Source organism: Rhynchophorus ferrugineus, unplaced genomic scaffold, assembly GCF_030347505.1.
Source record: "Rhynchophorus ferrugineus isolate W39M unplaced genomic scaffold, kcgeb_rfMv2 rfM8, whole genome shotgun sequence".
In the NCBI taxonomy this organism is placed as follows: Eukaryota; Metazoa; Arthropoda; class Insecta; order Coleoptera; family Curculionidae; genus Rhynchophorus; species Rhynchophorus ferrugineus.
This window is the reverse complement of record NW_027472587.1, coordinates 10,320,442-10,348,261: the sequence shown is the minus strand read 5'-3', so window position 1 is coordinate 10,348,261 and position 27,820 is coordinate 10,320,442. Positions and strand designations below refer to the sequence as shown.

The window sequence follows — 27,820 nt, the reverse complement described above, 5'->3', positions numbered from 1 at the left end:
ATAAAATACTACCTGAAGTTCAATAAAATACAACCACCCAACAGTCTTTTATGGATATTTTTCTATCTGTATTAGTATGGGATAACAAAAGCCTCTCTTCCAGTATAGAAAGGCAACGTTCATCAATGAAAGTCTAGTTGGAACGTGTATTCAATAGAGCTATTCAGCAATTGTTAGATATGAAAGAAGGTTGTAGTGTTCTTTTTATTTTTGGTTCTTACCTAATATCGGAACTTAAGTAAAATAAATCAAGAAAGAAAATGTTTTCTTAAGTGTTTTAATTTTGGTTTTATTATATCAACTAGAATTTATTTGAAGTAATGTATAACTGAAGTTTACTGTTGTCTTGCATATGTAGACAATCATTAACATGAACTAAACACCTCACAACTTAGCAAACGATAATATGCTACTATCGCATTAAGCTGCGAAGGCTATATAATGATATATATTACATATACATATCTAATGATATTTACAATTTGTGATGTTAATTGCTGTGATGTCTTCGATGTGGCATTATTAATCTTGAACCCCAAACTCTGTGTTTAATATTGAAGTCTGTGCCTAATTTTGAAAATAAGTTTATGTATTGTTGTTCGACATTGTTTATTTCGAGGCTGTTCAATCACATCACAGTCTGTACCACATCAATTATTACTGTTGCAATTGCTTACACAGTACACTGTATTCCCAAGATTTAACTAAACTAACTTGTAATATAGATTTTTATAACATTTCTTGTGTTGAGTCTGTTAGGTCAGACGTGATAACGTAACAGATTAATTGAAAAGTCCTCCGACTGACACATAGATAATACCACTAGAATTAATATGTATTTAGTTAGCCCTAATTCTTAAAAGATGCGTGTATAAATTTGACAGTTGTCGGATCATTAGTTTGTATTATAGCATTTTGAGTGAAGCAACTTTTGTTATTGTGTACAAAATGGATAAAAAGGAATTTCGCGTGTTGATATAATATTGCTTTTTGAAGGGAAAAAATACAGACCAAGCAAAAACTTGGCTTGATGCCGAGTTCTCGGACACTGCCCCAGGAAAATCAACCATCAATGATTGGTATGCTAAGTTTAGACGTGGTGAAATGAGCACAGAAGACGGACGCCCAAAAGAAGTTGTTACCGACGAAAATATTTAAAAAATCCACAAAATGATTTTTAATGACCGTAAATTGAAACTGAATGAAAAAGCAGACAGTCTAGATATATCAACTGAACGTGTACATCATATCATTCACGAATATTTGGCTAGATAAAGCTCGATGCAAAGTGAGTGCCGCGCGAGCTCACTTTGGACCAAAAACAACGGCGAGCTGATGATTTGGAGCAGTGTTTGAAGATGATCAAGCGTAATAAATCTGCATTTTTGCGTCGATATATAACAATGGATGAAACATGGGTCCATCATTTCACTCCGAAGTTCAATCGACATCCGAGTGGACTGAACTCGATGAATCCGTTCGAAGGCGTGGGAAAACGCAACATTTGGTTGGTAAGGTTATGGCACATGGAATAATTTTCACTGTTATATACAGCGACTATTACATAGCGTTATTAGATCGCTCGATGGACGAAATCGCCGAAAAACGGCCGCATTTAAAGAAAAAAAGTTCTACTTCACCAAGACAATGCACCGTGTCAAAAATCCATGAATTCGGCTTAAAATTGCTTCCTCATCCTCCGTATTCTCCAGATCTGCCCCCCAGCGACTACTTCCTTTTCTCAGATGTCAAAAGAATGCTCGCTGGGAATAAATTTTCGTAAATGAAGAGGTGATCGACGAAATTGAGGCCTATTTTTAAGCAAAAGGCAAATCGTACTACAAAAATGGCATCGAAAAGTTATTCGGGGTCGATATAATCGGTGTATCACGCTTGAAGGGAATTATGTTGAATAAAAAAACTAATTTGGCGAAAAAAATGTGTTTTACTATGGTGGGCCGGGGACTTTTCAATTGACCTGTTATTACAGTGACATAAGACGAAAACGATTCTTCGGACGTTACCCCGTCTGCGTCCTGGCTTTTCCAGTCCCCCTCGCGCATAAAGATTCACCAGAATAATCAGAGATCGCGAAGGGCAAAGAGCCCTTAATACCCGACGCATTATAAAACTGAACGATGACTAATTCTCGCTGTTTTCTATGATAATGGAGTTTGCACTGCAAGGCGCCTTCATAAACAGGACACGTTTTAATTAAAGTAACTAACAGCTCGGCAAACGGACACGCCCCCAGACCTTTAGATCGCAGAGGCCGCCCGGAAAGGGTCTCTGGTATTACGTTTCGTTTTGTTCACGATCATTAATGATAACCCTCATTGTCTGCCTTATTGATTTACGTGACAAGCGTGAAAGCAAATTAACCACATTGTGTAGGCGATTTAAATCACTACTACAGGCCAATTACCCTTACAAAATATTCATGATAAAGCCGTATAAAAGAACAAAATACATCAGTTGAATTCGTAGGGTATTGGAAATTAACAGTGTTTCAGATCAAATAGACTTTAGATAACAGTGTATCTATATTTTCTCTATTACGAGGTAGATATATGGTGGACTAGTAGTCGTTTAGTATTTATAAGATGTGTCGGTAATTACTTTCCGACCATTTTATATACTTCACGAGCCACACGCATGTAATGTTATGATTTGGTACATATAGGCTATTCAAAATAGTAGTGACGCACGTCATCAATATGTACCTGTCGGAAGTTGTAAATTCGTTTTACAGTCAGACAATATTTTTCTACTGATTTTCTTCTGATTTGAAAAGAGATAGAATGATGTTAGAGAAGTTCGATCAGGTAACCGAAAGAGCCTGCAAAAGTAGTCCGTTTGTCAAACGTCCGAAAAATTCTTCAGGACATTATAATTACGGGTTATAAACCGGCAAACGTTGTTTTAACGCTTTGTTTTAATACATTTCAGATTAGAATATTAGTACAGGTACGGTCACTAAAATATCTGAAAAAATAAAAAACAATATAATCTTAAATTCACTAAAAAGAAACAACCGTCTTTATGCGAAACGTATGATGAATCAAGATCAGCTTGATGTTAGCTGTATCAGAGATCAAATATACGAAATGTATAAAAACAGTAAGTAGTTTTTCAATTGAAACATAATTTAATACAATTATTTCAGAGAAAATTGTAAGTCTGAAAAGTATCCATAAAATGCCAAAAGATATGCAGCTAATGTATGTAGAACATCCCTTCATACACTGTTGGGTAGTATAGGATTTAAGTGGTGAAAAGATAAACCACGAAGAGGTTTAATGGAACTTCCAGACATTGCTTTTAACAATTTTTAAAAACTTATAACAATATCAAGGAAGAATTATTATATCAGTTTGTATATTTAGATGAGAGATTATTGGGTCGCTTATGGCACGATGATAATAAATATAGTGTAAAGAAAACAAAAGTTGATGGAAAGAGGTAAATGTTGAAATAACCATTAATTAGGTATTGTTAGTCATAACATTTATTAATAATTCATGGCGGACATATATTTATTCATGCTGGAAATAGAAATAGTTTTATTCCTGGTGCAGAATTAGTGTTTCCTTCCAAGGTGACTATCATGGAGATATGAAGAAAGATATAGTTATTTCTGTCTACAATGTACCATATCATAGTATACTGGTGGAGAAGATCCCAACAAGTGCATCAACAAAGGCTGCAATTAAGGAATGGCTTAAAGTACATAAAATAAGTTTCGAAGAAACCATGTTAAAGAATGAACTATTTATAACTATTTCTAACTAATAATAACCAGTTCAAATTGTAAATTTAATATATATAAATGATAAATATTTTGACAATTACTGTATTTTATGTAATTTACGTTTTTAGAAATAAGCCTGAGAAAAGATACATGGTAGATCAGATTGCTGAACGTTATGGTCGCAGAGTATTACGTCTTCTTCCCTATCACAGTATATTTAATCCAATTAAGGTGATATGGTGTATTGCAAAGAATTATTATAATAGGCATTCAGGTTGCGGAGGATATTGAAACCAGAACTGTCTGGATTTATGGAAAAAGGCATTGTTGAATACAACACCTTCGGTTTGGATAAGCTCGATCAGAAACATTTTTATAGACAATTTTATTATAGAGTGTGAAAGCTTTAGGAGCATGTATGTTATTGTTCAGGATATACATGAACGTTTGTTTAAAATGTACGAGGAGAGAAATAATGCTAACTCTTTTGCAGATATGGCAAATGCAGTAAGGAGAATACAGTGATTAAATGTTATTTTATCAAGAAAGATGTATACAAATAGTAACAGAAGAAACTAAGGAGAAATATAGTAATATCAAAATGACTTTACAAGGAAACATTGCATCGAAGGAAGCAAGAACTAAGCGTAAAAGGTAAATATGCTCTCTAATGAAATCAAAATATATTACTCAGATATACAAGTGTTAATTAGGTGGATTAGGCCTTCGGAACTCTACCTATATTAGTGTGGAAAAAAGTTTAATGTAAATATAATAAAACAACTGTAACCTATAAATTATTATGGCTGTATAATTAGTAAATAATAATATAATAATATATAATAATTAGTAAGTACTATTTTTAAGTTCTTCGATGCATTATATGTACTATAATGTTAAAATAAATTATAATACATAATATCTTTGTTTTATTATTTAGATTAGAATTTTGTTATAGGTCAAAGTCAAAATGTACTAATACTCAGATTTGCTGCAGCATACCTCACTGGATATGAAATAAAATAAGTATATTAGTGTTCTGAAAAATGACAAATAGTACATTTACAATATAAGGTTTTCGTTTACATTGGAATAAGATTGGTTCAGCAGTATATTTCGGCTAGCCAAATGTGCATTAAAATTTTCTGTTTTTACTTCTACTAATTTTGTAATTGTCATAGCGGGCCGATAGAGGCCCTTTCAATAAATTGAACTAACTAGGATCAACTTATCAAAAGTAAACAATATATTAAGAGAACAAAGACAAGTTATCGTTGGATTGGCAATCGTTCCTCAATTACCCAAATTATTCCTTAACATAGTTCACTGAAGGTCGGACTAAATCATTGCATTAGGTAACCAAATGTATATTGAAGTTGTTCAAATTATCTCTAGTCACGAGTTATTGGAATTAAGAAACATTCATGCTTTGAAAGCACTCCCCAGTCCGCAGATTTCTGGCAGGAGCTTTACAGCTCGTGCTCAAAATCACTCAAAATTACTGCCGAGTCTTGGAAATAGGGTTCGATAAGTTAATCTTACAATGTAGGGTTAAATGAATAGTAATAAAAGTAACCACAATGTCACATATACTAAGAACACCTACAGGAAGTTAGTTGTCTAGCATAGCATTTGTATTCTTTAAACTAGCTTATAAAGTAATATTTTATTAAAAAAGGGCTATAAAATCTGTAAATCACGGGTTAAAATCCCCAACAGTTATTCCAACCACATCTAGAAGTAAATTATAGTAAGTCGAAAAAGTTGAGGAAACATCTATTAAAATAGCTCAGCTTTTCAGCAGATTACGGAAAATTTGGGACTTCAAATCTTTTTCATACATGCTATACCATGGATCTACCAAGTAAAAGCAGTGAATATCAAAAGAACATTAAATGCAAACAATAGTCATAGTGAGTTTGCGTGAAAAATGAAAAATGTGTATTAAATTTGCCTACAAAATATTCATATTTATTCATCATATTGTGCAGAGAAGCTGCTTTTTTTTCTTTTAATCAGATACCATTTCTTCACGGCTATTCTGCAACAACTGGCACAAAATAAAATGTGGCTTTCTCGCTTGTATTAAAACAAAACGCCATAAATTCTCCTGAAAAATTAATTAAAAATACTTTCGTCCCGTGAAAAACAAAACGAATCGCATCACGGAATACATAACGCGTTAATCAATCAGAATGGCAAAAACAGTATTTCTCATTAGCAAAGAAACAATAAGAAAACTTCTGAACACCAGGTTAATAATCGATGTCTGGAGTTTTCCAGATTTTCATTTATATGTCAAGTGGAATTAAGAAGTTTCACTTGAAGACATTTACGCATTCTAGGTAGAACTTTTGAGGCCCTGACTGAGTAAAAAAAAGATATTTAATGTTGAGGAAAAATATTGTTAAATTCTATATATCCAAAATAGACATTTATTTACGAAATAATGGAACATTGTATTCTCCGTTTAGTTTGAGATTTTCTGTATATTCGCCCATTTGCAACTTTCTAATTCTAATTTTTTAATACTTTAATTTACTTAAGTAAATATTACGCTATACCCCCACAAAAAAATTAAAATTAATAATCGTCTGTTCTTACAGCAGCATCCAGATAGAGCAGGGGCAGCAGTTCCAGTACTTGGAATCAGTAATGTCATGGAAGAAAGTAGCATATTTTGATTTTCTAAGGTAGAAAATATTAGAATGAAGGCTAAGCTTGCTTTCTTTCAAACGTTAATCTTTCCAATCCCTCTCAATGGGTATAAGAGTTGAACATTATTAAAGTTTGACATATGTAACCTTAAGATATTTCAATTACAACACTTACATCAAATTCTATATGTTTCGACTATCGACTGTTTAGTAAACTACTTTTTACTGTTGACTGTTACAGTCGTGTACTTTTAGTTATTATTTTTGGTTTTACTAGTTTCATTCGACTAGTTTTTAACGTTCTGGCTCTGTCGTCCTAGCCGCGACCTTATATATATATATATATATATATATATATATATATATATATATATATATATATATATATATATATATATATATATCTCGATATTTGTTAAAAAATATTTACTTTCATTAATAAATAAAGCATTTACTTTATTTAAAATAACTCCAGTAGTTATTGTGCGATCATTTTAAATTATGTTATGCATTAGTTTTTTTTTCTATGATTAGGTATATGTTTAATTTTTATTTAGTATTTGTAGTTATTGTACATCTTTAGTTTTTAGGTTTTGTTAAAGTTGTATTGTTTTGTCTATCTTTATTATACTATATTAACTGAAAATAGCAATTAATATATTAGAATAGGATAAATTTATAATTGCATGTTAATAGTATTCAGTAATTATTTTTTCCTTTTTTTAAGGTTAGTACGTGAAGGAATATGAACATCTCGGTCTCGCTTATATTATCGCTTATATAACACTTCGCTTATATACTAATAATCCTGAATGTAACTTAAGAATTTCACCATTTCTTCCTGGCTCAAAATTCCCACGTTATCCGAATTCAAGCGTTTTTATTAACACCAAACAAGAAAAGAGGACATTTTCCATAATCCTGCGGCTCAATTTCAATCGCCGACGTACGTGCTCGTGGTGCCAGTTGGATATCAACCAAAAAACTATTTCTCCAATATTCGCACGAACACACAACACCATTTATCATGACAACTATCTGATTCAGAGATCGTGTCGTCGCATTGAGCGATAACGCGAGATAAAAGCACCGAAGGACAAGCGGATCCATCTCCATCGTAGCACTTGGAAAATCTTTGAACTTGCCAGTTTTACAAACATTGTCGAGCCTATCGATATGAAGCGAATAAAAAGACCGCTGGAGAACAGATAAGGGAAAAAAGCTGAAGTTGTTTTGGCGAGGAAAGAATCGTTATTTCTCGATGAAGTAATTGGATTTTTCAGATAAGTATTTTCAGGTGATTTCTCTCTAACGTAGACAGAAGAGAATTTATTACGGATATAACCGAAAATAAAAACAACTTTGTATATGTAAAGATATTTTCAATACACCTCAAATAATTCTAATTATATTTGTAAAAGTGAATTATTTTAGTTTGCTATATTAAAAATCTGAATCTGAATTATAAAATTAATCTGATATATTATCATGTGGCTTTCTATTATGAAGCTTTTATGTTTTCTGGAAAATTTTAAATACAGATGAGGAACTAAAAAGAGGGATTGTAGCTTCTAGTTTGAGGTAAGACCTGCCACCCTTGTGGACTACCAGCAGCAGAAACAATTGCCATGGATGGCAACATTTCCCATTGACGTTAGAACTTGATAAGAGCGAATTTTTGTAAAGGACGTTCAAAGTTACTACTTTTCTTCGTTCTGTTGATTTTACTTACTCTGTTTTGTGCTGCTCAACCTGAGTTTCATCAAATGATGTGTTTGTTTTTGAGAACTTTAGATTTCTGTTAAGAGAAAATAAGAAAAACATAAGTCATATTTTCAAAATATTATTTTATTTTCACGATGCGCTTTTGATAATTGCCATTTGCAAGACATAAATCCAAGTTAAAAATTGTTTCAGATTTCATAACAAGGCTCTTGCAAGTAAAATATAAATATTTTAATTTTTCATGTTTCTTATAAGGTTTCTATAAATTTTATGTATTGTTATTATTAATCATTAACAGGTATTAAACACCTTTTCATCATTCAAAAACATATTTGTAGTAATAATTAAATTTCAACGAAAAAACAGGGTTATTTCCTAACGAAAATTTAGATTATTGATAATCCACCTAATTTTTACGATGCATGTTTATCAATTTTCGTTATTAGCCGTTATATGTCGTTTATCTTGTCTTGTCTATTACTATTGTGCATCATTGGTAGTAACTAATATGGACCAAGATTGTTGCTAACCATCATGGTTATTACGTCATTGCTATTGACTACCATTGTCATTGTCTGTTATTGATATCAATTCTAACCATCAGTACCAATACTTGTAGGCATGTTTATTTATCGGCACTATTGTTTATCGCACTATTAGCTGACGGTAATATTAATTGTCACTATCATTATATTTCATCTTCAGCTGCCATTAAAAGTATCTCTCGTTGTATAATTTCATACGTATTTTCAATTTCACCATCGCCCAGATACGTTTTTTATTTCGTTTCATTTGGTTTCGAGAATTGTCACCCGACCACTTCAACATCAAGATCTCGCCCGCTTAGAATTTGTTTCAGTTATTTTGCCATTTATTGAGCAACTAGTTGTTATATTATATATTTTGTTCTCTGTTTTTATTTATTTAAGATGTTAAATATTTTATATTGTTTAACTTAAATTTACACACTAACACACCAAATAATGTTAATTATATTTCAGGATTTCGCCATATTTTGATTCTTTCTGAGTCTTTCAATTAGAATCAAATTATAAGTTAAATTCCAATTAATCATTGATATTGGGAATGTAAAAGGAGCTGTAAAAAATTCGAGTCATCCATACGTTCGGCGTTTTCTATCACATAATTTGATGCCGCTATCGTTAGCATGATGGCAGCCGTCAATCAAATCAAGATATCTGTGGCAATCTATTTTTCCGTAATAATTGCTGTTTTTTTTCTCTCTCTCCGTTCAGAGCACGAGTGGCCATTTTATTGATCGGTTTAATGGTAACTAGATTTTGATAGATTTACGGATTTTTTGTGAATCTTTATTAATATATTAATATCTATATCGATCTTTATTTTGATCGATATTTTCGAGAAAAAATAAAAACAGTGAAAATAAAATAAATAAAACTTAAGTACCAATTTTAAAGGTTTATTAACAATTATATTTAATTTATTTTGAAAAAATATCAAAAAATATCGGATAAAAAATTATCGATATATCGATATTTTTTCTGCATCCCTAGAGTTTAGGTCGCATTTATCGGTACCATCTCGTACAGTTCACATAGCTCTTTTAATAAGCATATCTCTTTTCATATTTACGTGCTTATTGCATCGCTCTTATTGTCTTAATATATTGTCCACATTTGCTTTGTTGTAATTATTTAGAGGAAAGTTCTATTATATATATAAATCCCGCTCGAGAATTTTGTTGTTTTCGAGACAGAGGGAAGTAATATACAGAGAAACAAATAAAAGGACCGCAAAGACTATGTCTCAGAAAAGAGAAGAAGAGATAGAAAAACTGATGAACTTGTATATCTTACATAAATGGCACCGCAGATAAAACCAGCCTACCAATCCCAAAAACCAAAGTGAAGCTGGAAGAGCGAGAAGTATATAAAATTCCCTGCCATGACAGCCTCATTTCTTCTTTCATTTGCGCTATGACTCGAGAACATAAGAGTCTTTGTGGCCTGGTTCACTCAACTTCTTATCTAGCCTAGACTACACATATTTTACTGCAATAATTTTACTACATTTAATATAATCATTTCTCAATTCTTTTTTTATTTGCGCCATTACTTGCGAACATAAAATCCTTTGTGATTTTGAACTTCATTTTAACTAAAACTTAATATTTTACTAATACCTTAAACATTTATTTTCGCATTGTTAGCTTGTAATTTTCTCTGTTAAATAATAAATTATTATATTACATTAACGAACTTTTGGAAGCAAAAAATTAACCTAAAAATTACTTCCTAACGACAACTGTCGTAAACAACAACGCGTAGCTACGAAATCTGTCAAGTTTAGAATAAATACGCATGAGCAGTTCTGGCCAATTCGCACACACGCCAATGTCCTTTTACGGTCATCTCGACGTATGAACGTAACGAAGATAAGAACAAGAGGAAGCAAGACCTGAAGATGGCGAATGAGATTCTATCGAAACGTCATAAAAATATTAAAAATTAACATGAAGCACTCCGAGGGTAAAGTATAAAAAATATATAGAAAATGTATATATTTAAGAAATTATGAAACTGAAAAATTCGAGAATATAAATTTTGATTACCGTGCAGAACTAACTCAAAATTATATCAATCTTCTATATGCCAAAAATCTTTATAATTTCAACGCTTATTGCACAAAGAAAATAACTTATTCCATGTTTAAACAACGTTGCCATTCCTATCTTAAATAATACCACAAATAATCATTTAAAAAAAAGATACATATATCTGGTAATCTGAATCTGATAATATCCCCCAAAAACCCAAAACAATTGGAATGACGATATGATATACTAATTTATCTTCAGACATAATATATATTATTGACATATAAATTGTGTATCAGACCCCCATTGTCATAATTCTTCATTCATTAGAGAATTCTGAGCATGTCTATATATATTCAAATAATAATCAATCAAGAATGGCGACGGGTGAATGTATAAATAACAGATTGAGTACCATGAGTCAAAACGGATGTATACATATAAATTCAGTGTCCGTATGTATGTACCCGCAAAACTCGGAAAGTAATCAACAGATTTACTATGAATTTGAACGGAACATTCCAAGCATTTTGCGAAGTTTAGATAAAGTAAATTTCAAAATACCATATTATTAAAAATTATTTGCAATTATCATGAAGGATTAAAAAAAATTCAATTGGATTAAAAATCAAATTATAAGTGACAAATGACTCAAATGATTATATATATGTATTATGTTTTATTACTAGTTTCACTTATTAGTTTTCAGATTTGGCAAATATAGAGCAGCATTCAATAAATTAGGAAATAACTTAATTATTCTCGTTTTCTGATAAATATTTGTTGGGTACAATATCTGGAACACTTATTTAATCAATTTTCCTAATGTTTATTTATTTAGTTAAAAAAAATCGATATCAACAAAAACAATCATTAAAATCACTAACTTGATTAATACAGAATTCGGAACATGTCCCGAATATTTTTGTTATTTTGAATTTGAATATAAAGTTATTTTGATTCGGAAACCTGGAAAACTACCAAATGATGTAATATTTTAGCGATCAATGCCATCAAAGGATTAAAAACAAACACAGAAAAAATCTATACTTAGTCTACGCTATGCATTCAAGCTATATATACTAAACGTAGTAGCTACTTTGAGGCATATCGAATTTTACATCTTAGAATAGCGGCCTACAAAATACACTGAAAATTATCCCAAATGTACATACATGCGGCACTAGCAGCGCCGAATAGTAAACGATTATGAAGATCTTACAATACCAAGACGTTGATTTCGGATATCATTGAAGGGTAGTTTGAATCATTTAGTCACTGACCATCGTTCTATTCAGACGTGCCACTATCGATTGTCCAAGCTTCGTCTTCAGGTAACATCGCTGCCATCCGTTATATCAATTATCTACTGTATTTTCGATATATTTGTTTGCCAATAAATAACGGTCACACAATGTAAACTACCACCGTTTTATTCCGTTTTACCTCCATTCACCGAAATCATATACACCCTAAAGGAAGAAAATGTAAATTATTCGTACATAATTAGTATCTGCTGTATAAGCAGATACACAACATACTTATCTAAATATTTCGTTGATCTGCGCGTAATTCCTGTTCGAAGATAATCAAATCATAATTCGGATATTCTATATTACGAGGGCTGATCCATATACCAAAAATACTATTACAGGTTATTTAAATATTTATTTTTGAATGTGTCAAGTTAATTGTAACCGGAGATAATAAATTGTTATATGTACCCCTTTCCACAGTTTAACAGATTTGTTTAGGAATCCTATTAAAATTACTAGAAACTTTTGAATCGAAAATATATTTTGAGCTCTAAAAATAAACATATGTCACAGTTTGCCATATCTAATTAGTAATGTAGCTATTCTGAATTGTGAGTTTTGGAAGAGTTATAAGCACTCATCACCAGTTAATCCCTCAATTACATTGTTGATATGTGTGCGAAAATTGAAAGTGAGCGCTAACGGTACATCAAATTTAATCAAGCGAATCAAGTTTCGTTTTAAGGACTATGTGCATTTTCGTGATGCATCAATAGCTTATCGCCAGTAACGTGATTAAAACATTTGATATAATAAAATCGGTACTGCATATAGTCTTCCATTATCATTATCAACTATCCCGTTGAATGTTTGATTTCACTGGATTTACAAGAAATAGCAGCACAAAACTTGCTATTGATGCTTGATCCACCTATCACTTTACTTCGAAATTTGAATGCACCAAAGTTATACAACGGCAAGCGATTGGTCATAAAAAGAATCATGGGCAATGTTCTTCGAGTTACTATTTGGAAAGGTACGTTTCAATATAAACTTGTTCTTGTACCATGTAATCCAATAATCGCTTCAGACTTATCCATTCTATTCGAATATTTACAATTTCCAACAGAATTAGCGTTTTCAATGAATATTAATAAGTCACAAAGCCAAACAAAGTTGTTATATGTTGCGCGCTAAAGGGTTGTTAAACCAACAAGTTTGTTCATTTATACCCATCAGGGATTAACTAAACATAACAGGTCAATTGAAAAATTCCCGTCCTGACACATAGATGGTGCTACTAGAATTAAATCCATACGTTTTTTAGTTATCCCTAACTCTCAAAAGATGTGTGTACAAATTTGACAGCTGTCGAATCATTAGTTTGTGAATTATAGCATTTTGAGTGAAGCAACTTTTGTTATTGTGAAAAAATGGAGGAAAAGAAAATTCGCGTGTTGATAAAATATTGCTTTTTGAAGGGAAAAAAATACAGTTGAAGCAAAAACTTGGTTTGATGCCGAGTTTCCGGACACTGCCCCAGGAAAATCAACCATCAAGGATTGGTATGCTATGTTAAGACGTGGTGAAATGATCAGCGAAGACGATGGACGCCCAAAAGAGGTTATTATTGACGAAAACATTTTAAAAAATCCACAAAATGATTTTGAATGACCGTAAATTGAAATTGAATGAAATAGCAGACACTCTAAAGATATAAACTGAACGTGTACATTATATCATTCACGAATATTTTGGTATGAGAAAGCTCTGTGCAAAGTGGGGTGACCAGTGAGCTAATTTTTTACCAAAAACAACGACGAGTTGATGATTCAGCGCAGAGTTTGAAGATGATCAAGCGTAATAAACCTCAGGTTTTGTGTCGATATGTGACAATGGATGAAACATGGCTCCATCATTTCACTCCGAAGCCCAATCCACAGCCAGCCGAGTGGACAGCACACGATGAACCCGCTCCAAAGCTTGGGAAAAATGCAACACTCGGTTGGCAAGGTTATGGCGTCTGTATTTTGGGATGTGCATGGAATAATTTTTATTGACTACCTTGGAAAAGGAAGGACCAACAACAGCGACTATTACATAGCGTTATTGGACCGCTTGAAGGACGATATCGCCAAAAAACGGCCGCATTTGAAGAAAAAGAAAGAGCTGCTTCACCAAGATAATGCACCGTGTCACAAGTCAGTGAAAACGATAGCAAAAATCTATGAATTGCTTGCTCATCTACCATATTCTCCAAATCTGGCCCGCAGCGACTATTTTCTGTTCTCAGATTTCAAAATAATGCTCGTTCTAATGGGAAGAAATTTTCGTTGAATGAAGACGTGATCGCCGAAACTGAGGCTTATTTTGAAGTAAAGGGCAAATCGTACTACAAAAATGGTATCGAAAAGTCGGAGGGTCGCTATAATTAGTGTGTTACCCGTGAATGGAATTATGTTAAGTGTTTTACTATGGTAGGCCGGGGACTCAATTGACCTGTTATTGTTCATTACGGTAGAAAAAAATAAAATTAATTATAATATACTTTTAATATACTTAATATATTTCTAAATTGTAGTAATTAAAGCGCCTAGTTTTGTTTTAGTATAAATAAAATAATAAAGTCAAATAATAATTGCAAAATGTTTTATTTATATATTCCATATTTATTTTTATAAAATAAACGTAAAGAACAAAAATATATATTTATATTCGATCATCTGAGATTGTAACAGTTCTGAAAATAATACCATTCACGATAGTTATGTTATAATATTCAGAGGTGTAGTGCTATCGTGGTGATTATCGAAACTTATAGTGGTAGTTAATTCTTAATATAGTTTGCATATATTTTAACATGTTAATATGTTTAATACAGGTATATATTACTTTAATTTATATTATATACAAACATATTTCTGATAATATTAAAATATTTTAAAGGCAGTTTTTAGTAACATAAAATATGATTTTTAAATTATTAAATTACTCTATTATGAGAAAAATGTGACTAGCTTATAATAAATTATGGCCTTATTTCGACCACTGTACTGATTTTAAATTGACTATTTCTTTTTTATTTTTCCTTTATTGAGTTTGTATAAATATAAAAATCTGTTAAGGTCGTTAGATTATAAGCTTTTGAGAGCGGATCTAAAAAAGCATATTAACTTCCTCAATGAAATCGACCTGAAAGACCGAAGGACCTTTTTTCTACCAAAGCAACTTCCGATTACCTTCTCGATTGGTTTTGGAATATCGTTTATTTTTTCCTGGGATTTATAAACTCAGAAATATCAGTTACAAAATATCCTATTACAACACGCTGTCTTACGAATTTAAGCTTTTTATTATAAATGCGTATTGAGCAAAGATACCAGGTTGCAGATATCGGATGTCAGATATTATTGATATGAATTATTTGCACAAATTGTTCTTTCATCAATTATATGTCTCTACTCATGAAAAAAGTTAATTTTTTAAATCCGAGATGTACTTCTAGAACTTAAAATGGAAAAAACAACATCATTTTATGTAAACTTGTAGGTCTAGTTTCAGTTAGGCCTAAATAGTCATACTGAGATATCTGGAATCAATATTTGGTGTCAGATTTTACGCGTCCGTCAGAACGTCCATGACCAGATTCATATGACTTTTGGTAGCGAGAAAAGCGGTTCGATTAACTTTGACAGTACTTACCGGCACAGAAGATCATTATCAAAGGTCTTGCTGATCCTAGCGTCCACGATCACCAGATCATGCGACTTCGCTTGGTACTCGTCCAAAACCCCGATGTCCGTTTGACAGACGGTCACCTCAAAACCCAGCTTCTCGGCAGCCTTGGAAAAGGTCTCACAGACAGGATCCGGATGTGTAAACACAAGAAGTAACTGAAAAATGAAAGTAATATAATCACCATTAAACAAAAAATATTAGAATTTTTAAATAATAAATAACTAAAATCAATAAATATATTTGACACGTGCATATTGATCCAAATGTTTTGTTGGTTTGTTCTCAGTCCATCTTACACTAAACCTGTCTGAACTAGATTAAAAACCATCTAAAGACTGAAATGCATTCTACTTTAATAAGCCAAAGATAATGGATTATAAAAACAAAACTTAAATTTACGGTTTTATGTACTTATATAGACATTTACATTTACATATAACAACCAATACAAAACATAAATAACCAAAAATATTTCTTGCTACAGATAAGAAAATTATTTTTAACAAAAACTTCATATCACGTAATCTAGGAAATATTTTCTATTGTGTCCTCTGTTCTTGCCATATCTCTAGAGTAACATACGAATACCATCAAAGAGACTTGCAGACATCGTCCAGCCTTTTCAACTGTTTATAAACAAGTTTAGCCAAACACATTTTTTGTTCGTTCTGTTTAACCTACATTATATTTTCTTGTAATCATTAACAAATTGCGAATCAGCTCACATTTAATTTTTTCCTCCCAATTGTTTTTGAGTTTGTTTGTTTGTTTGAGTCTTCATTCAATATCAACAATTCAACAAAAAAATACGTACAATATTTGAGGTCAATATTATTAGAATAAAATAACATGTATAGTCTATTCAATTTTTCTTGCATATACGTCATCAAGATGTTTAATGTATTGCCTATAGAATCAGACAATATTTTCCTTCTCATTTTATTCTAGTTAAAAAGAGACACAATGCTGTCTGATCAGTTGGAACACGAAATCACGTAAATGAAAGAACCTGTCAAAGTCGTCCAGTTGTCAGATGTATGCAAGTTGAAAGCAATAGTGATAGGAGGTTATAACTCTAACCTATAAACTACTGTGGTTGTATAATTTAACTGTAGTTTTTAGATGTACTATAATATTAAAATAAATTATATTTGATGATATTTTCGTTCAATTATTTTATTTAGATTAGAATTTTGTTGTATGTCAAAGCCAAACTGAATAAAAACCCAGAGTTGATGCGGCAACATTGCGACGTTTTGATGTCACAAATTAAAATGACGTCTGTACAAAATAACTTTGAACATACTATACATCAAATCGCAACATTTAATATTTATGACTAGTGAAATCTGTTACAAAATCGTGAAACTATTATTTGACCTAAATCGGGTCATTGCGACATAAGATTTTCAATTTCATAGAGAAATAATGGATTTCTTAACAATTTTATTATAACGCAAAGTATGAGAAAAGCTTGCATTCAGTCCTAAAAATATTTTTATTTTCGATGTATAGTATTAAATTCTAAGAAAAAATCTATAAATCATAATACATTACTTCACAACTGTCTTCGGATTTGGTGCATGTGCTCTCTCCTGCATAGAATAAACCATATAAAAGAATAAACTATATTGTCCTCCTTTTCTAATGGCGGTACAATCATTTCGAGTCATAGAATACAAAATACAGTCTCTGTATTCCATGGTTTCGAGTGGATCTGTACAGTCGATCAAGTACAGTCAATTCATTAATAATAATTAAATTGTTGTGTTATTTTTGGTGGCTTAACATACATTGGTTTTAAAATATGGAAGAACAAGGGTAAGTGAAAAATGTAAGGTTAAATTTTTAAAAGTTATATAATCCCAACAGCATCAATTTTATTTATAGTGGGAATGTTAGCTGTCAAATTTATAACACGCCATTTTTAACGACATCCAATAGACATCAACATATGCCAAAATTTAATGATAACAGCAACAGAGAAGAAAATGATTCTTGTTGTGTTGGAAGTACTCAAGTTATTAATGAGGTTTGTCCATCAAGAATAGTAGCAAAAATTGTAGTAACTGGTAATAAGTAGACATTTATTTGAAACATAATATATTTTAGTAATGATTTAAATTTTATTTTACATGGTAAGATGTAGCTAGAATTTGTTTAGAGTGAAATTTGAAGAATATGACATTCAGAGAATAGAGAAGAAGAAATTAGACAGCACTTTGCTAAGATGTAAGAACAGCATACAGTGATACTATGAAATAATTAAATTCGCTAACAAAAATAGACCTGGATCAAATAAACAAAATATAAAACTATCAATGACACAATAATGATCTAATAAAAAGGAAAATTGAATGCATTATTATATAAGAGTATAAATAAAATTATTGTTTTGTAAAAATAATGATGTATTGACTGATATTTCTTTCATATTACAATTTCGATAATCCATTCATTTTAGGCAAGTAAATGTACAATATATTAATCGAAAGCTCAAGGTAGTCAATTCTTTAATGGGGTTTATGGATCAAAAATAGGAGCGATCATAGTTAAGGAGAATTTCACTGCTTTCACATATGGTGATGGCTTTTTCGTTTGGTTTTAACTATATTGGCTGGGTTTGGTTTTAACGAATTTGGTCCTTTTTATGGTATGTGTATTTATATGGTTCTTGGAGTTCTTGTTAATTGTTTAAATATGTAAATTAATTTAAATATGGTGTTTTTATAAAAATAGAAAGGCATATAAAAAGTATGTTTATTATTTCATTTTATTTAATAACTATTTAAATAAAATGTGTTATTTCCAAAATTCTACCATTTTTATTTACCTCCTCAACCTATTTACCTGCTTATATATATATTGTTAAAAAAATGTAAGTGAATAAAGCTGTACGTACGCACGCGCCAAACTCGGATTATTCTTTGTTTTAAACATAAATAGAGCTTAATATGCGCATGCGCTTTATTCGGAGATAGTTGTGAAGTAACGTCTCCTATAAAAATGTATAAAAATCTTTAACTATTCTACCAGAAATGTATTCAAACTAATATAAAATTACCACTCGCAATGAACATTTATATCTTCATTTTCCCGAAATAAAATAAGAAACAAGTTCGTTTCTCTCAATTAAAAAATGTACTCCGACAAAAAATTCCATCCGCAAATTTCCTACTTTCAACTGGCAGTTAATGCTGTGTAAAAGGAATGAACATTTGAAAACGTCTAACAAATTAACTTCTACCTCCTTCATTCAAAGGAACACAACAAATGAGGCATCATAAAAGCCCGTTCAGCTTTTTTAATTAAGAGTCCATTCCTGTATAGTAACTAACGGTTTTGTTATTTTTACATTCCGGGAATGTAGTACTTAAAAGCTTCGCAACCCTCACATGGTAAATGGTAATTCTGTGCGTTTGTTTTATTTATTTTTTTGTTCCTGTATATACTTTTGTGTATGTTTCTTTTGAAATATACTGGAAAATGTTAATGTAAAGGTAGGGTTATCATTTATTTGCATTTTATATGCGAATGGAATAATATAAAAATTGGATTTTTCTCTTACACACGACTAATACATGATAAAATGATGAAACGGGAGAAGAAAGGGAATAGTAATGGAGTCGTCCATTTCCAATACTAAAAAGAACTTTATTATTCCCTTTAGTGATATGCGAATTTAATTCTAGAGCTTAGGCTCGAGCGTTTTATTTACAAATATCCACTCCTATCAGGCAATAAGCAATTCTTTGCAACGTAGATTACTTTTATGCAAGTAGTGCGTATAATAAAGTGCTGGCATATTAATAATTAAAGTGTACAGTACGACTGCTGTTCACTTTTAATATTAGGTAATTAATTTGTAACATTTTATAAAAAGTAGCATAGTGAATAAAGAATTTTCTTGTTCTTTTTAACAAACTGATTCTCGAAAACAGCTATTACACAGGTTTGGAAAATATATAAAAGCTGTTTGGGTTTTGTGAAGCAATCTATCTGTTTTTGGCCTTACTGAATCCGAAAATGTGTTTGTTGACAATTTTGGTAACTACTTTCATTATTACGTTAAAATAAAAGATAATAGACTTGCAAAAATATGATATTATTTACTCTGTACATTTTCAACCACACAACAGGACTACGAAAATTCGGCACAGAAAACTATAACTGCTCTTCTCAGGATATTCTCAACATTTAAAGCTATTTCGACTTGAATAGTGCTTTGGAACCACTTATTTGACTGATTAGTGATATACACTGCTGATATCCCAACAACAAAATAAATGGTACTTGAAACATTTACTGGTGACACAGTCAGTATGGCAAATATATATCTGCCTAAGACTGTAGAAAAAGTACAACAGGCAGACAAGATCTACGAATTCACTAGAGACCGGAAAATACAGCTCATAATCTGACCGTTTAAATTTTCTGTTGAGGTAAAATAATGAAAACTAAATTATGTCACATGACGGATGCTCGATTCGTCAAGAAAAATCACCTAATCCCTCGGCATCCATCCTGCTAGGAGATAGGTTTAATTGGAAACATCATGTTAGAGAAGAAACAGGGAAGATCAAACTCAAAATCAAACAACTATATGGGTTAGTGGTTTATTAGTCATTCATAAAGTCAATTTGGACCTATATGGTGCCAAAATAGGGTTGCACTAAAATACCAAACTAAGCAACCACCAATATAACGCTGTCAGAACAAAGTTTTTCGATCAAGTAACAGTGCTTATTGCAATGTTAGCGACAAAGAAGTGCATGATGAGTTCGAAATCAAATAGATTCACGAAATTATCCGAGATTTAGCATTAAAGTATGAAATTTAGTAAACCACAGCAACTTGGAAGCAATACAGCTACTGGACAACAAGCAGGAAAACATAATATTGAAACGAACCAAACCAAACAAGATTGTATAGTGTATAAACATTACTTTTTACTTGAGTTTAAGTAGTTTAATTCTATTTTAGATTAGGCAATACATATTAACGTACTTATATTGCTTGTGTATTGATGGAAGTACAGCAGAACAGTAGCAATAAATTGATTTATAAATTAATATCGTACTAAACATGTATAATTTAAGACATAATTAATTAAAAAAAGCTTCTTGGAAAGAAATGCCCAAAATTTACGCCAATTATATGCGAATGCTTCTAAAACTTCTACAAAATTTCAATTACATTTAAAGAAGAATAATTGTCCCTCAATCCGTACATTTTTAAGGGTTTATTGTATTAATGACAAATCCCTAGAAAATAGTTACATTTAATAACTGATTTGCATCACTCATTTGAATTAGAAATGAAAAAAAAAATGTAATCGAAAGAAGTATCACTCACATTATATCTAAAAAAGAAAAACAGAATGAATAAAAAAGGACAGTAGAGGAATGAAGGAAGAAAAGTTCATTTATCTTTTAACGTAATGTATTATCTTGTTTAATCTCCACCAAGCTTGATCAATTCAAATTACTAGAATACTGATGACAATAATGAAATTGTGTGATGAAAACATATCATCATCGTAGTGCGGTTTGTTTTCGATTTTCTACGTATTTGATCAAAATAATTAGGTTTTAATATTAAGCTTCAATATAAGCGGATTTTTATTGAAATACAATAAAACAAGCAATGTATGATGTACCTACTAGGAATATAGCTACATTCGATTGTCCGTCGCGGCTTCTCGCACTGGAATGGGTACCGATTGCGGTTCAAACCTGGACCTTTACAAAACCCCATAAGATAATGTCTATGGGGATCAAATCGTATGACCTCCGTAATCAATTCACGTCGTCTCTGTGAGACATAACCAAAAACAAGATCCAAAACGTGTCCATGTCCATTGTGCCTATCGTAAACTCCGATGGATGGTAAAAAAGTCCATCCTGCTAAAATCACATGTTGCTCACACATATATTGTTCAATTTGAGCCAATAAATCGGTTATTTGCCTCAGAACTCAGGTTATCCTGCACATTTTCATGGACAGCGCTGTGATGTTATCAGCCGCTAGGATGTTCCTTTCACCTCCGATTGTTTCTGGAGCGTTTTAATATGATTTTGGCCACCAAAGGATCAAGAATCGATTTTAGAGGGTCATGATGTCTGCAATAAAATGGATGGAGGCGCAATATTACATATTGTGTGAATACATTCTAATGTATACACACAATTTAGCTTAATACCTAACTAAACATATTTATCACTTTACAATATTATTTCAACTACTACCAATTGATTATTTTGAAGTCGGTGCCAAGCAACAAATTAAATTTGTTTTGCTCGTAATTTAATTTTGTGTATATCTCACCAAATTTTATTATTATTTTTATATTGTTTGAGCAGGAGAATTGTAGCATTTTGGGTGAGACAACTTTTTTATTGTGGAAAAAATGGATAAAAATGAATTTGGTGTGTTGATAAAATATTGCTTTTTGAAGGGAAAAAGTACAATTGATGCAAAAACTTGGCTAGACACCGAATTTCCGGACACTGCCCCAGAAAAATCAACCATCAAGGATTGGATTGGTTAAATTTAGACGTGGTGAAATGAGCACTGAAGACGGTGAACGCAGTGGACGCCCAAAAGTGGTTGTTACCGACGAAAACATTTAAAAATCTATAAAATGATTTTGAATCACCGCAAATTGAAATTTAATAAAATGGCAGGCAATCTACAGATATCAACTGAACGTGTACATCATATGGGTATTAGAAAGCCCTGTGCAAAGTGGGTGCCGCGCGAGCTCACTTTTGACCAAAAATAACAAAGAGTTCATAATTCGCAGCAGTGTTTGAAGATTATCAAGCGAAATAAAGTCGAATTTTTGCATCGATATGTGACAATGGGTGAAACATGGCTCCATCATTTTAACCCGAAGTCCAATCGAGAGTCGTCCGAATAGATTGCACACGATGAACCCGCTCCAAAGCGTGGGAAAATGCAACAGTCGGCTGGCCAGGTTATGGTGTCTGTATTTTGGGATGCGCATGGAATAATTTGCATTGACTACCTCGAAAAAGGAAGGACCATCAACAGCGACTATCACATAGCGTTATTGGACCGTTTGAAAGACGAAATCGCCGAAAAACGGCCGCATTTGAAGAAAAAGAAAGTGCTCCTTCACCAAGACAATGCGCCGCGTCAAAAATCCATGAATTGGGCTTCGAATTGCTTCCTCATCCACCGTATTCTCCAGGTCTGGCCACCAGCGTCTATTTAGCAACCTTCCTCGAATCATTTGAAAGACATAACACCAAATTTTATAAAAAAGACAATATGTAATAATTAATTCACAATTTGAATCTTTTTTAAGTTAACAGAAGAGAACATTTTATATAGACAAAAAGGGAAGAAAAAAAATGTAATGTAGAATAGATAATGCATATAATAATACTGTTAAACATAACAAGGGTACTTACTTTTAATTGGTGTTTCAGAGCAGGCAGTATTAATCCATATTTAACATCATTGGGTCCTCTCTGAAAACAAAGAAAATATCTGTATCATTTCCCGTTCTAATTATACAACATGTTTATCCACACGTTAAACAATTAAATAAATCGTAAACTAACTTGTGGGTCTTGCCTTTGGAAGCTTTACTCGTATCTTTCGATGTTTCCTATGCCTGTTTGTCTGTACATTAGCCAATTCATCGGTCTGCGCGATCTTGCAGCCGTAAAAATGTTCGGCACCTTTGTGAACCTTATCGTCGCTCATATTCTGTTTTCATCTGCCATTTTTGTTATAACCAGGTAATTTGTTGACGGTTTATCATGATTTTGTCAAAATTAAAATAGGAAGTGTGTCACCATATTGTCAAATAATATATCGGTACCCGAACGATATTTAATTATGAACATTTAACAAAATTCATAACCTTTTGTTATGTTTTCGATTCTAATTCAAAATCTATACATTAATAATGTTAAATAGATTTTAATATACTTAATAATAAAGAGTTAGGACTCCCTATAAACATTGTAATTGCCTCTTGTTTCTTGCTTTTTACGACGCTGCGATACATTTTCAAATTTCCTTTCACTTTAATACGTTTTTAAATTGTTAATAGTACATATAGAAAGAATAATATATTAGGGATAGAAATTGAAACCCGCCATTTTACAAAAGCAGGTACAAAACGGAGGTATGGAATGGTAAACGAAAATTTGATATGTCAGAGCAAAATATTTGTAGTGATCTTCAGGCATATCAAATTTGACATCGTGGAATAACGGTCTACAATATACCCAGAAATATAATCCCAGATGCTGAATACGGGCGGGGTGTTAGCAGCGCCAACTATGACACGATAACGATTATCTGGTAACTACAAGACGTTTATTTGGGATGTTATTGAAGGGTACTTTCGATCATTCATTCGTGACTGGCCAGCGCTGAGTTTAGACGTGCCACCATCGACTACGCAGGCCTCGTTTACAAGTATGGTATTTAATGGTATCAAAAAGTTGGAGGGTCGCTGTAATCAGTGTATCACCCTTGGAGGGAATTATCTTGAATAAAAATTTGTTTTACTCTAGTAGGCCGGAGACTTTTCAATTTATCTTTCATTAGATAAAGTCTAGAGATGTTGAACAGTGGTTTATCACATATTTGTAAATGCTCAAACGGCAGAAAATTGATTAATTTTTTAATCGCATAAATAATGAAGACGAAAAGTAAATGCGTCGGGAATGGTTCAAGATATTCAAATAAGGAAATTTCCGAGAGGAAGACAAAGAGCGTTTTGGAGTAGTAAAGAAGTTTCAAGACACGGAAATGTAGAACCTGCTGGACGGAAATTGCTGAAATACTCATAAGAACTTAGCCACGCATCAGAGGTTTCTCGACAAGCATTTTTCCTATCAACTCAAGTTTTTGGGAAAAAGAAAATTAATTAAACTCTAAAGACGCTGAACAACGTTTTCAGTTTCACAACGTCTTGTTATGTGATTTGGTCGCACCAACTAGTTTTGTTGTACTACTGGTTGTCGAAATCTGGCGAAACAATTACTGGAGAATGCCATCGAACCCTACTTATGAGTTTGAGTCAGACATGAAAACGGTAGCTATATCAAGAAAATACATGACAAGGTAATCTTGTTACACGATAACGTCCATCTGGTTGTGACCCAAAAGGTTTAAACTAATCTTGAAACGGTACAATACCACATTCCCCGTATACCCTAAATGTTGATTCTTTGGATTATTTTAGCCAATAGCATCAGTCTGGCTGAAAAGCAGTTTTATTCTTTCGAAGATACCAAAAATTGGACCGATTCTAGGATGGCCTCCAAAGAAGAACCTGCTGGATGGAAATTGCTGAAATACTAATAAGAACTTGGCCACTCATCAGAGGTTTCTCAACAAGTCTATTTCCTATCAACTAAAGTTTTTGGGAACAGGCATATTAATTAAGCTCTAAAGACGCTGAACAACGTTTCCAGTTTCACAACGTCTTGTTATGTGCATGGTCGCACCAACTAGTTTTGGGGTACTACAAGCAGTCCAAATCTGGCCAAACAATTATGGGAGCACGCCATCGAAATCAACTTATGTGTTTGAGTCAGACATGAAAACGGTAGCTATATCCAAAAAAAGTCATGACAAGGTAATCTTGTTACACGATAACGTCCATCAGGTTGTGCCCCAAAAGGTTTAAACTAATCTTGAAACGGTAAAAAGCTACACAATACCACATCCACCGTATACCGTAGATGTTGATCCTTTGGATTATTCCAGCCAATAGCATCAGTCTGGCTGAAAATCAGTTTGATTCTTTGGAAGATATCAAGAATAGGACCGACTATAGGATGGCCTCCAAAGAAGACGAACTTTATCAACATGAAAACGGAATGCCACAAAAAACATGGATCAAGGCATTGTATAGATTTGTAACATTACTATGTTTTATTTTTGTTGTCCAATCAAAGCAAAAAACATTAATAACATGATTAGAAAATGATCAAAGGCAAAGGAAGTGAGAATCATCAATCGGTCAATGATGATCTTTTGTAAAGCATCGTCATATATAACGATCGCATGATAAATAAAATTAGCATTAGGATATTAATTAAAAGAAGATACCTTGGCTTTCAGAATGGAAGATGATATTGTCGACTGTCTCCGTTTCGATGCAACAGTGTTCACGTCAAAATCGAACTGAATGGTACGCCTGAGATACCGTCCCTCGCGCATAGAAGTCGTCGTTAACACCACACCATCGTCGTCCTCCTGTCCCTTCTTCCTACCGAAACAGCCCGATCTGAAGCACAACCATCCGCCGCCATCATCGACGCCCTCTCGAGCCGCAGACGATGATGCGACCACCGCACCGTTACCGATCAACGACGAACCGCAATGTTCACAAATCGACATCCTATCGATGAGTAAAGCCGAATCTCTGATATACGGCTAGAGAGTCTCGTTTTGTTGTTTTTTTTTTGTCGTTGTTAATATGACGATCAGACATCGATCAGGTCTGATTAGATAAAAATGCGAACAGAAATTATATCGTATCTTATCCAGAGATTGATGGTGTCAAACAACTATTCATGATCGATTCATCGTTAGAGGGAGGGGAGAAGAAGGAGAAGGGGTTTTGTGTAGGATAATATTGGTTTTGTAAAAAAAAACTTCAGATCATCTTAATTGCTGGTATCTTAAAATATTCTAAATCGTTACTGAAATTAGTATTGAAATGTAAATAAATCTTTAAAACATATAAACATTAAAATATCATCCCTTATATACTGCAGCAGTACTAGTAAAAAATCGAAAAGATTCTCACGTTTCATAAGAATATAACCAAACTTTTTTAATTATTACATAAATTAACTTAAAAATGTAACTAAAAAGATGCAAAAATCTGTGTATACAGGGTAGCGTATTCGAAAACAATGAAATAAGACACGGTTAGGTACGATTTTAATCATAATGAAGAATTAGCACTTGGTGGGAGACTAGGTGAGGTTTATTAGGATGGCCCTGAATCAAAACAAGGCAATCTCCATCCATCTCTTTATTTTCCCTCTCGGTCCTTCGGTAAACTTTCATCAGCACCTAGTTTTGTCAATTCTCAAGTGGTCGATTTCGTTGGTGCTGTACTGTACTATATAAAAATATGTGGTCGGTCCTCCTACTGTTGCAACAGTCGCGGTTTCGAATCCTGCTGGAGCCATGGATGTACTTTATGTTTGTGGTTGAATTTATAAATGTCTTTATAGGCAACAGTGGAAAATCCGACAAGGAATAACCATCCCAGTCACGCCAGTAACCAGGCTGGGTAAGACCGCATGTCTTATGGGATGGTCTACGTTGGTCACCGACCAGTCAGTAGGCTTAATACCGAAGACCGTGGTTCGGAGCCCATATTAAAATGTAGGTCCAGTCCATATAAACCCTCGTTGATAAAAAGGAGACTTTAGAATATGTTTAAAAAATCTCAAACAAGTTTTTTTACTTTATTTTTTTAAATACTTTCCTCATATCCTGGGCGGTAGAGTCTCTGTAACAAGCGGTCAAGCCTCCTTACTCAAACTTCTAGAGCAAAGCCAAACTGTCAAACTCTACCTTTTTAAAAGGCATGTTCCTCATCTCAACTGAACCCCTCGCAGCATCCTTGAACGTTCCTTGCAAGGAAAATAGAATCACCTTCGTATTTCTGAATCCTTCTTGCTCTTGTTCCTTCACTCAAGTTTCAGATAGGAGTCATATGGAGACCCCGTATTTTGCGATCTGGGAATGAACGCACTTGTAACACGCGCATCAGTAATTGGCCAGTAAAATGTGACGTCAGGGGTTAGTCCCGTGACACATATGAAATCCTCAACCAACCAATTTTCTTTACAGGTGTCTGTAATGGTAATTTAAGCTAACCAATGAAATGCGGAGCAATGAATTGATGTTCCCATCGCCTTTCTGCTAAGAATCTTCATGCATTATATATATATATATATATATATATATATATATATATATATATATATATATATATATATATATATATATATATATATATATATATATTAATTATAAATATTAATTATTTTCTACAAATTATTTTTATCTTAGTATTCTGCAGTCGTATTTAATTAAT

General features: G+C 32.5%; 1 protein-coding gene across 5 annotated transcripts in view; it reads right to left on the bottom strand.

Moving 5' to 3' along the window:
• Pde8 (Phosphodiesterase 8) overlaps positions 1–27,820 on the bottom strand; it is a 235,178-nt gene that overhangs the window by 78,322 nt on the left and 129,036 nt on the right. For 4 of the 5 annotated variants that reach the window (XM_076411372.1, XM_076411374.1, XM_076411375.1 and 1 more), the window contains 2 exons: positions 23,145–23,204; positions 15,670–15,860 (listed from right to left, as the gene is read on the bottom strand). In XM_076411372.1, coding sequence (XP_076267487.1) covers positions 15,670–15,860; positions 23,145–23,204 — 251 coding nt within the window. Of the gene's footprint in view, positions 1–15,669; positions 15,861–23,144; positions 23,205–25,809; positions 26,129–27,820 lie in introns of those variants that run through there. The other variant, XM_076411373.1, reaches the window with a different exon arrangement.